This window comes from Diabrotica virgifera, chromosome 8 (genome assembly GCF_917563875.1).
Source record: "Diabrotica virgifera virgifera chromosome 8, PGI_DIABVI_V3a".
NCBI classification, from domain to species: domain Eukaryota; kingdom Metazoa; phylum Arthropoda; class Insecta; order Coleoptera; family Chrysomelidae; genus Diabrotica; species Diabrotica virgifera.
This window is the reverse complement of record NC_065450.1, coordinates 73295105-73307697: the sequence shown is the minus strand read 5'-3', so window position 1 is coordinate 73307697 and position 12593 is coordinate 73295105. Positions and strand designations below refer to the sequence as shown.

At 33.9% G+C, this 12593-nt stretch overlaps 1 protein-coding gene across 2 annotated transcripts in view; it reads right to left on the bottom strand.

Annotated features, from left to right (window-relative positions):
* Positions 1–12593, bottom strand: part of LOC126889847 (solute carrier family 25 member 16-like) — a 60205-nt gene that overhangs the window by 15577 nt on the left and 32035 nt on the right. For both annotated transcript variants that reach the window (XM_050658534.1, XM_050658533.1), the window contains exon 2: positions 10970–11135. In XM_050658534.1, coding sequence (XP_050514491.1) covers positions 10970–11030 — 61 coding nt within the window. In that variant the 5' untranslated portion in view covers positions 11031–11135. The remainder of the gene's footprint in view (positions 1–10969; positions 11136–12593) is intronic.

Genomic DNA, 12593 nt, shown 5'->3' with positions numbered 1-12593 from the left:
TTATGACAATAGAAATTTAAAAATACGGCTTATACAAATTAATTATTAGATATTAGGTTGTAGATAATTAGGTTTAGAAAAATGCAAGTAAAATAATAATTTTAAGTATACCATCTACCATATTCGTAATACGTTGTTTATTTCGTCCTTTCCGTATAAACATACAAATGCACAAGTCTAAAATTATAAATAAAAAAACAGTTTGCTTACACTAAAACATATGCGGAATAAAAAATTGCACCTAGGCTGCAATTAAAAAAAATGCAAAAAATGCACTGGACAGTTGCGCTTAAGGTTTTATACCGTGTCCATTTTTGCAGTATACAGTGTCATGTCTTCATCATTCATTAGGCTATAAAATTTAATGATCTATTTATACACAAATGAAGTGTTAACTATGAGAATTTACTACTTTATTTAAAAACGTTGTACTTTTTGTATTCCCAATTATGACGTTAGAAATAAACAACTGGAAATAATGAGGGAAGCATGGAGAACAGAAAAGATACCGAAAGACTGGGAAGAAAATTTATTGATACCAATACACAAGAAACCTAAGGGGAGGAATAAAACAAGGGGACAGTCTCAGCCCAGTTTTGTTTATATTAGTAATGGATAGAGTAATGAAGAGCGCTAAAAGAAGGTCAAGGCAATTACAGTCAACAATAGGGTACAGGAATTTAGTACCAGTGAGAATGGAGGGATTACTATATGCATATGACTTAGTAATAATAGCAGACAATAAAGAGAAAATGCAAAAATTAATGGATATCTGGGTGGAAGAAATAGAAAATTTGAAAATGGAGGCAAATGTAAAGAAAACGGAGACCATGATAGTAACCCAAAAGAAAAGGGAAGAAATAAACCAAACGATATTTAAGTGCAAAAACGAAATAATAGAAGCAGTGTCGGCGTTTGAATACCTTGGAGTAATAATATCAGATGATGGAAAGATAGATCAAGAAATCTCATACAGAGCGAAAAAAAGCAAATAAAATCTACTATGCAGTAAATAAAACAATATTTGGAAAGGAAGAAATAGATAAAGAAATAAAACTGAAGGTATACAACGCAATCTCTGTACCAACTTTAATATATGCAAGTGAGACATGGGTAAACAATGCAAAAATAGACAGTACAATAAACGCAGCGGAGATGAAGCAGCTAAGAAAAATAGCAGGAAAAACGAAATTGGACAGAATAAGAAATGAAGATGTTAGACAAAGACTGAAACAGGAATCGATAATAACCAAACCAAGATACAAAAAAGAAAATTAAAACGGTATGGACACATTAACAGAATGGACCAGGGAAGACTACCAAAGCAGGTGAAGGAATCAAAAAGATATGGTAAAAGAAGGAAAGGGAGGCCAAGGAAGAGATGGATCGATCAGATTATAGAAATTGTGCAGGAAAAAGGAAAAACACATCAACAATTGAAAGAGTTAGCAAAGGACCGCAAGAAATGGAAGATATGGATAGAGGATGAATAAAACCTCCGACGCCCCTGAGGGACATAAGGAGTTTCGAGAAAGAAGAAGAAGAAATAGAAAACACGGCTTATACACATTATGTTTAGACAGAATGTAACTAAAATAATAAATTTATTAACTAAGTAAAATAATATTTATTGTATCTGGGACTTTTCGCTTTTCTTTAAGAGATGTCGCTACAGCGTTCCGAAAGTGGGTTTTAAACTATTTTTGAAATTCCCCATAAATAGACAGCTTCGTTCCGTTTTACTTCAGAGGTGTGCACGCAGCTCCACTGAGGACGTCGTAAGACAGAAACAGCTGTCTGCAGATTGTGCACCGCCTCTAAATCGAAAATAAACAAACTGTCTTTTTCACTTTTATCTTTACTCAGATTTGAGCACTAGGAACTTTCTTTCGGAGCGTTTTTCCTAGACGAATGAAAGCGGAATGTGACTGCATATTGTAGAGTCCTTTTAGCTTTCTTTATTCGTCGTCTTTTGTCTCATAAATTGTAAAAGACAGAGATTAAGGATATATCAGAAAGAAGTTCCAACAAGAAAAGTTTTCAGATTTAAATATTTATTTATTATTATTTGAATAAATTTTGTATCTGGGCGTTCTAACTTTTCTTTAATAAATTTACGTTTTGTCAGATAGTTTGGTCGGGACGTGTGAAGAGCTGACCCCGACAAGAATGGTCGGGGAATTGTGTCGTGTCAGGAGATTTGGTCAGAGCGTGTGTAGACTAAAGTTTAAATTAATAGCTTATTTCTCACGAAATCCTATTGTACATTATAGTTCATTATCTATTTCCTTTATTGGACGATAAGAAGGTTAAATTGGAATCAATAAAATTCTGTTTGTTTTGGTTTAGATAATTTGGTAATGTTTTTACAATTCACGTACTGGACTTTAAATATTTTGATAAATATTAATTAATTCCGTATTCGAAAGAAAATCAAATGATTACAATTGAAGATATAGAAAAAATATCCGGAACGAAATGTTTCTATCAAGGTAATAGCTATAGCGGATATTTATTGGTCGTTTGTAAATGCGTTCATAAAAAAGTAATAATTGTTGTTGGTATTCAAATATTTATTATCTGTAAATACGTAGGAAATAAACAAAATAAACGTGTAACATTTAATTCCTTAATTAGTAAACATAAATGTATACCTAATTAGATCGAATTTTTACTAAACATAATCATATAAACAAAGTGAACGAATATTGAATTTAATGTTAAAATATTTCCATAACATTGTAGTCATTGGTTTTCTATATTACCCATTATTCGTCTTCTTTGACGCATTATTATTATACGTCTTCTTCACTTTTTAGAAAATTGAATGTAGAATGTGAATCATGACGCTTTGAAATCTCTTTACGGCTTTTGAAAGAGTAACATAGTCTTATGATTTATTTTTGCCGTCTTCTTCATTGCCGTTCTCTATCCGCTGAAAGCGTTAACTATGATTATAGGTCACGTGGTACACTCTGTCGACGCGGGGGACGATCTTATGTGTATTCTTTATGTGTGATTTACAAAAACAAGTGATTATTTAAAATTTTACTATTAACTTTGTGCTAATGTATCATTACAAATTTGCTATAAACACTATGGTAGAAAATGTCTGATATAATACGTAAAAAAGAATAGATTTTAAGGTGATACAGTAGCGATCAACAGGTAGCTAAAACGCGTTCCAAGATTGCGGCTGTAATTTTGAATATTTTTTCGAGATATTTGGCACATGTATTCGTAATATAATAAAGAATGGCGGTACAGAGCCCAATTTGAAAAATATATTAATATGTGGAAATTACTCTGTAATTAAATACAATATTAAAAAAACGAGCCTGTACCGCCATTAAGAACAACAAAAAAATACACTTTCATTAAATAAACTTTTTTATCCGATGCCTATATTTTGTGTCATTTTGGAACTACTAATGAAATAAAAATTTTTAGTAGTTCCAAAATGACACAAAATCTAGGCATCGAATAAAAAAGTTTATTTGAAGAAAGTGTATTTTTTGTTCTTCTTAATGGCGGTACAGGCTCGTTTTTTTAATATTGCAATTAATTACAGAGTAATTTCCACATATTAATGTATTTTTCAAATTGGGCTCTGTACCGCCATTCTTTATTACATTACGAACACGTGTGCCAAATATCTCGAAAAAATATTCAAAATTACAGCCGCAATCTTGGAACGCGTTTTCGCTACCTGTTGATCGCTACTGTTCCCTCTTAAGGCTGACTACCGAAGTGTGACATCACGACTGCCATATTGTTATTACTGCTTTGTAAACAAAGGTTGAAGTGCCAACCTTTGCCAACTTGAATCTCAAGCCTTTTTAATTCCTATAAAGTTGAAATTTTGCTTCCTTTGCTGCTTTTTCTTCTTAAGTATAGTGTTTTTAAGATAATACTACCATAATTCGCTTTTAAATTTCTATGAAATATGTTTTTTTAGTGATACTCCCCAAGTAAAAGTTAGGAACTTTTGTGAACTATTGTGTTTTGTATAATATAAATGGTAATGTGCTTTGCCCCGGATTGTAAACACTATTGTGAAAGAGGGATATGTAGATTATTTGTGTTTCCAAAGGATGTGGTTGAAAAGAAGAGGTGAATTTCATTCATAAGGTAAGAAAATAAAGTGAAGAAAAAGAACTGAATTTATCGGCCGTGGGGGACGCCGGGACGGCTTACAAATTATGCCGCCATGAGAAGCACTGTCGACATGTCACATCTCCTCCATGTCAACCCTCCCATCGGATAGTATAGGAAGCCTTTGAGCATCATCCCTTTGGTTTAGACTTTTAGACTATTGATTATCTGATTTCACGTTTGCTTTTAATTTCAATGTTAGTTAAGACATGTTGTGAAAGGTACGACGTTTTTTCTCTCCTGTCGATGGCATTTCGGTGTTCGTCTCGTCTAACATGGATTCGTCGATTGGTTTGTCCGATGTACGATTTGTCGCAATCTCCACATGGAATCTCGTATGCTCCTTGATTTTCTAACGATATTCATGTTTTTGAGAATAGTAAAATAATTGCGATTTTTCTGTCAGTATTAAATATAGTTTCTATTCTGTGTTTTCTTAGCACTCTCCCTATTTTCTCTGTTGTACCTACCCTTTACATATAGTAGGATGGTTTTTTGCAACCGGTTTTTCGTCTTCTTGTATATAATTTTGTTTGACAACTAGAAGGTCTTCTCCGCAATTAGCCGGCACTAAGGTATCGTCGGCATATTTAATATTCTTCACGGTTTCACCATTAAAAATAATACCTTTTGTTGTATCCATTAAGGCTTCCTTAAATATTTCTCACTACTCATATTATATTTATTTGATCCGACATTCTTCTTTATATCCAATCCTTATCGTCCAATCCAGCTGTTTTCAATATTCCTAGCACTTTTTATGTCAGACCTTATCAAACGTATTTTCAAAATCGATTGAACAGATGTATACAGCAAGAACCACCGTACTAGACACATGGGTGGGTACCTAATTGCTATGCTTATGGGCTAATCCGGTCCGTTCTCAGATGTGACTTTCATCCCTGCCATGTTACTGTCAAGAAACTATTCAAAATAATTGTTATTCGATACAAAAATACATTAGTTAATAGTATTATTACTCTGTTTTAAAATAACTTTATACAAACGTCAAGAATATTACAATACTTTAAAACTTTTACAACTTTAACAAAATGACAACTATAAACGTCAAAGTCAAAATTAAATCAGGGTTTTTCATTCACAGTCATTTGTTTCGAGCTTCTGTCATGTGTCACATAATATTAATATATCTACCTACGTCATACGTTGTTGGTATTTACGCACACTGGTATTTACACGCACGCTGGGACGCACACTGGTATTTACCAATGATACAAACCAAATACGTATGCCGTAGATATATTAATATTATGTGACACATGACAGAAGCTCGACAACAAATGACAATCGATGAAAAGCCCTATTAAATACAGCTGATCTATTATTTGTCAACTTTCTATGTTAATATTCGGTTTCTATACATTTTCTGACGTTCTAAACGTCACTAGACATAAAAATAAACATTGCAACAAGTGAAGGGTCCAGGACTCAACGTTCCTATGTGTCTAGCATGTTGGCTCTTACTATACATATATACATTGTGATTTATATCTCTGCATTTCTGTATCAGTACTTGGATACTAAACAAGACTTCTCTCGTACCCAAGTCACTCCTAAATCCGAATTGAGTATTGCTAATTCTCTCCCTTAATATCGTGTATATTCTGCTACGTATTACTCTCAGTAAGATCTTCAAAACGTGACTGATCAGACATTGTCCGATAATCACTACAAGTCCTTGCACGATGTTTCTTTGATTTTGTGACAAATGTCGACTCAAGACAATCAGTTGGTAATATCCCAGTGTCATAAATTCTGTTAAAAGAGTACACAGAATGATTTTATTCCATGTTCTTCCAAAAACTTTAGTATTTCAGCACTCACTTCATCAGAGTCAAGTGCTTTTTCACTGTTTGTCATTTGAATGGCCCAAGTACTTGAAATTAAAAAAAAAATAAAAATATACAGGGTGTTGCATTTAAATTAAAGATGATGAATTGTGCTAGACTCTTGTGGATATCCGTGTACATTCAAATTTATGTTTAAAACGCTCAGATTAATGTTTAAAATTGAGGGGTCCCAGCGTTTTTTATAATTCTTTAAAATAAAGACACAAACAATATTATTCCATGAATGGTTTTTACACTGTATAAAATAAAAATCACGTCAACCATACAAATATGCTTATTTATTAAGATGTATTTTCTCTTTACATTTTTGTTTCTACACCGCCATGCAAATGAAACGGTGACGCCAAATTCTCAAAGAATTTTTGTGTGCGGGTCATTGGTCAAATCTTCTGTTCTTACCTCTTTTGTAAACCAAATACGTTGCGTCAGTCTAGCGAATTTAAATAGGATTGTTGTAGGTACTTTTACTTTGTGAATTTTGTCAATTATTATGAATAACACCTGTTCAGGATGTGAAGAATATGAAGTCATAGTTCACAAAGACGTAGTTAGATTAAAATGAGAGATAATATTTTTTATTTGTATACTAGAAATTAGAATGTTGCAAATTCTGTACGAATATACCTGATCAATTTTTACTCTTCTTACGGAGGGGGGGGGGGATCGGTATGGTTTGAAATACCTAATCAACATTTCAAGCACGTTTTGTGAATTGTTTTTACTATGGTAGAATTATTTTATATTTAAATTAAATGTACATATTTAATACAATTTAAAGAATATTCAAAAAAAATTTTAAGGAAAAATATTGAAAAATAGGCCAACTGTGGCAAATTTTTACAGACGTGGATTTCCAAAAAAATGGATTTTGCGGTGGACATCAGAACTCGTCATTGGACCATATGAAAAAAAATCCAAAAGATTTTATTAGTTTATGAGTCTCTCGAGGTATCGCTGTATTTTTATTTAGTTTTAACAATTTTTGAGTTTTTGGCATCACTCAGAAGTCAAAACAACGAAATTTTTTGCAAAAAAGGGTGAAAATCAACATATTTATTAATGTTAAACAAAAAATAAGCATACAACAAAAATATCTCGACAGCGTTACCTGACGAAATGCCTAAAGAAAATTTATGCAAAATTTTAGGTGGATTCATAAAGACTTACTTAGTAGTTTTTGAGTTACAACGTGCACTATCTTTGAAAAAAGCAGTTTTGAGAAAAACGCGTTTAAGAGTTTTGGCCACTTTTATTTTCAATTTATTTTTTGTCTGGTAAATCGTAAAGTGATGCACACCGAAACATGTTTTTGAATCGCGGAGTAATTTACAAAAGAGAAATGGAACAGTTGTTGAACGTTTCTAACTACGCTCAAGCGCGCTGGCGCGAATCTGCTGCAATGCTAGTCGAAGGTAGGTGTTCGAGCCATTTAAATATTGCATTAATTTTAGTTATCTATTTGATGCAGACGCTGTATTCAAAGACCATTGAATTAAGATATTCAAAGCATTGAGTAATGAATTCGGTTGATCATAACATAAACACCCACACATTCTTCCACTTAAAGACGACTACGATTTATTTTGATTTGATAATAATTGGCTCAGAGAAATTGTGTCGTGTTGTTCAGCCGTTTGCTGAATCTACAAAAACTTTGCGATAGGTACGCTGGGAACAGAAATTAACCGGTGCTAATGTGGATGTGGAGAGAGTTTGAATTGAGAAGTTGAACAGAACGTCGAAATTTCGTGTTGCGGGTAAAGCAGGCCGTGCACTGAATCATCATAGAGCGATCGGCTCGGCTAAGAGCAATCGGCAGATTTTGCTATACATGGAAATAAATGAGCCACCGCGCACCGCCTAAAGCAGGCCGCGCACTGAATCGGCATAGAGCAATCGGCTCGGCTAAGAGCAATCGGCAGATTTGACATACATGGAAATGAGCCACCGCGCACCGCCTAAGAACGTTTGACTCGGAACGGTCAGATCGCTTCGGCTTCGGCGGAGAATGATAGCAGAGGCCAGAGGCAAATCCCGCCGAATGGTCCAATGCCGTTGGCGCCGTTGTGTATGTTTTAGTTAGTAGTTACTAGTATTTTATGCATTGCGAGGTACATACACGTCTATAATTTTTAAGAAACGCAAATTCCTATGCTTTATTAACCTCATCATATAAATCTTGATACTTATGTTGTTTTGATTTCAACGCCATTTCTTTCATAAGTATAAAAATACAATGTATCTACTAACTAAATAGAATATAGTATTTTATTTCTATTCATTCTTTTAAGAATTGTTTATTCAGAATTCAGAATGTTCAGTAAATAAATGAACGACAATTTAATATTTATTGCTGCCAGACGTTCGGTACAAAAATGCTATATGGTAACATTATGACTGTGACTGATAAAAAGGAAATATGAAACGCAATGAAAAGTGTGCGATAAAAGTAATATAAATTCTTGTTTATTCTAAAATAGGGTATAATTATATTCGTGAACCTTTTGTTTAAATTAAATTAAATATACCAAACAATACCACAAATAATAAAAATATACGACGTACAGCGTCTTAATAAACAAAGTCCCCCACCCCCTTTTTCCAGTTTATGGATGTTCCCTTAGTACTAGATACATTTATTTATCTATTAAGAGGAAACAGTAGCGATCAACAGGTAGCAAAAACGCGTTCCAAGATTGCGGCTGTAATTTTGAATATTTTTTAGAGATATTTGGCACACGTCTTCCTAATATAATAAAGAATGGCGGTACAGAGCCCAATTGGAAAAATATATTAATATGTGGAAATTACTCTGTAATTAAATACAATATTAAAAAAACGAGCATGTACCGTCATTAAGAAGAACAAAAAAATACACTTTCTTCAAATAAACTTTTTTATCCGATGCCTAGATTTTGTGTCATTTTGGAACTACTAAAATTTTTTATTTCATTAGTAGTTCCAAAATGACAAAATCTAGGCATCGGAAAAAAAAGTTTATTTGAAGAAAGTGTATTTTTCTGTTCTTCTTAATGGCGGTACAGGCTCGTTTTTTAATATTGTATTTAATTACAGAGTAATTTCCACATATTAATATATTTTTCCAATTGGGCTCTGTACCGCCATTCTTTATTTTATTACGAATACGTGTGCCAAATATCTCGAAAAAATATTCAAAATTACAGCCGCAATCTTGGAACGCGTTTTCGCTACCTGTTGATCGCTACTGTTTCACCTTAATACTTCAAAGTTTGACTGATTAATTGAAAATGTGCCAATTTTATTGTACTTATACAGGGCGCTGGAGTAAGTGTTACCCTCCATATTAACTTATTTATTTTCAGCACATAAGCAAAACGCTCGGACAGAACGATTTTTAAAATAATCATAGTATATTATAGCATCAATGTTTCGAACTTTACGCGATTCTTCTGCAGGTGACAGTCATAACTTTGATTTTTTTAAATAGGAAAGTACATCATATGACACCTCATTTAAAAGCTTTTGAAATACTGATTACAAAAATGTATAATAATATATTTGAAATTAAAAATTATACTAAATTTTCTCTTTGTTTTCATCTCTGTAACTTATTAAAATAAACGTTATAGAAGTTGTTAGGGACTTTCGGCCGTCGGTAAAAATGCAATCTTTCATTCTGCGTTAAATTTTTTTAAAAATTCTTATTAGTTTTCTCAGGATTCAAAAAAATGGATGCATTTAAAAAGCACTGGACCTAAATTTTGCCGAATTGGATTTCGTTTTTGTAATTCATTGCACGATAAGGCAATCATAACATCTTCTTCAGAATCTGATGAACTATTAGAACTCATTTTTAAAATGACTGAAGTCTATATCACTCTGTTCACGCTGTGGATTTGTTATAAGGAACTTGTTTTAGTAAGTTTGTGCAAGAAAATCGAATCGGAATAATTTACCTAAAGGGGGCGACCATACAGCCTGGACTATACAACCGCGAGCAATTCAAACTAATCGGAAATCATTCGGACATTACGAACCATTACGAACTTGGGTCTCCAGTTACGTCACGACTCCCTTCTCTTCGAGATGCGCAATATATTATCTTGTTATTTATAGTATCGTGGTAAGATCCATTAGAAATATATTGTTTTCGTTGTTCAATTTTTGTGCGACATTTTATACTTTAATTAAGAAGCTGATTTAGATAAATAGAGGTTTTTTATAAAGAGACTTTTGTTTACTTTCGAATCTGGGGTAATTGTTGATGACGGGTAGTTTTCAAGCAGTGTCCCACAGTAGAGATATTCAACATGTTGTATTTCCAGTAATTTTGCTCGGTTCTCTCCGATAAGTGTCTTCTAGTGTATTCTCCAGTCTGACGATACTTCGTAGAGTACCATGGACGGAACTTTTGGAAATATTCAAATAATTTGCAATATAACGTATACTGCCACCATCTTCATGTAATACCACTAGTTGCAATATTTTCGGGTGTCATAGTAACACGATTTGAAAACACTAATGAACAGTGATTTGAATTTATCAAAATAAACGTGAAACTTATCGTAAATGCAATAAAAAAAATGCAAAAAATATGTTGCTAGTAAACAAGATAATGTATCATTTTTTGCAAATGTCAAAATTTTGTTTGTATGGTGACGTTGGTGTCATTTAAAAACAATAAAAGAACCGTTTTTATTATTATGAATGACCATTTTTTATTATTAATGTTTCTTCCTCCCATTAAAACCACTGTACACTGACAATAAAAAAAAACATTAAAAACATACAAAATGTGTCCGGATTTTTTTGACAAGGAGCGTATATACAATTAAGGAATATTTTATCCATTCGTAAACAGAGTGAAACTCATTTGAAAGTACGTGCACAGCACATGCATATTTCATAAACAATATCAATTAAAATTAAAATATACTAAAAATATAAACAAATCAACTTACCCCCACATAATAAATTCTTGCAAATGATTTCAAATTTGTTTTGTCGTTCCAGTTCCATCATATTTATTGTTTATATATTTTTACTATAAATTTAGGCTCTGGTAATACTCGTGTACTGACATAAAACTGCGCAAAATGAAACTTTCACCAGTAACATCCTCAATAGCTGAAAGAATATTTTATAATGAGAAACAAATTATGTCGTTATAAAAATTAAAAAGTGGTAAAAGAAAAGAATGTCGTTACGTTACGTGGTTTTTACGCATAGGTACAATATCGTCATGTATTATGATTTCAACGTAGAATTGTCAAATAGGTTATATACTAAAAGATTCTGGGTTTATTTTACAATTAAATAAAGTTGTTGAACAGCACGTCAACATTGTACTCCTGTCTACATTATTATGTGAAAAAATCATAGACTTATACTTGTTCTTTCTTGATGTCGTCTTACCAGAACAAGCAGGATTCAGACCCGGAAAGTGCTGCTGCAGTCAAATTCTTAATCTCACCCAACATATTGAAGATGGTTTTGAACGGAAGGAAATAACAGGAGTAGCGTTCATAGACCTAACTGCCGCCTATGATACAGTTAACCATCAACGGCTACTCGCAAAACTCTACGAAACTACAAAGGATTTCCGACTAACAAGGTTAGTGAAATGTCTCCTCCAGAATAGACGCTTCTACGTAACGCTCCAGTCCAAGAACAGTCGGTGGAGGGACCAAAAAAAATGGGCTACCACAGGGAAGTGTCCTCGCGCCGATTCTATACAACATATACACCAACGACCAACCCATACACCAACAAACAAGGCAATTTATTTACGCTGATGATACAGCTGTGGTAGCTCAGGGAAGAACCTTCAATGAAGTCGAAGTGAAACTGACAGATCCCCTGGGATGCTCTAAACTATGATAAAAACCATCTAAAACCCAATCCCACAAAAACCCAGGTATGTGCTTTCCACCTGAAAAACAAGCATGCCCGAAGGCCGCTGTAGGTGGAATGGCGTGGTCAGATGCTGAAACACAACAAGACGCCAAAATACCTTGGCGTCCGTCTGGATAGAACTCTGTCTTACCGATACCACTGTCAAGATGTCAAGAAGAAAGTAAGTGCCAGAAATAATATCATCCGCAAGCTAACTAATACAAAATGGGGAGCACAACCACATACTCTCCGCACTTCTGCCTTGGCATTATGTTTTTCGGCCGCGGAGTTTGGAGCACCAGTATGGGCAAACTCTGCTCACGCAAAGAACGTCGACGTAGCTCTAAATTAAACGGTCCGTATAATATTGGGTTGCCTGAAACTGACACCTATCGAAGAGGTATACCCCATAGCTGGAATTGCTCCACCACCTATCAGGAAGAAGGTCACGTCAGAGGTAGAAGGAAAAAAGCAGGAGACGGACCGAAGACACCCCTTTTATGACCACCAAACTCAGCCAAGCAGACTAAGATCTCGGAAAAGCTTTCTGAAAACATCAAGATCCATCCCCGAAGCACCAGAGACGCGCCGAATACACCTATGGCAATCGTCAGCTACCGCGACACATTTTCCTCCCTCAGAGGAAATGGCTGCTGGACACAATTTACCGTATCCGACTTGGAAAGCGCT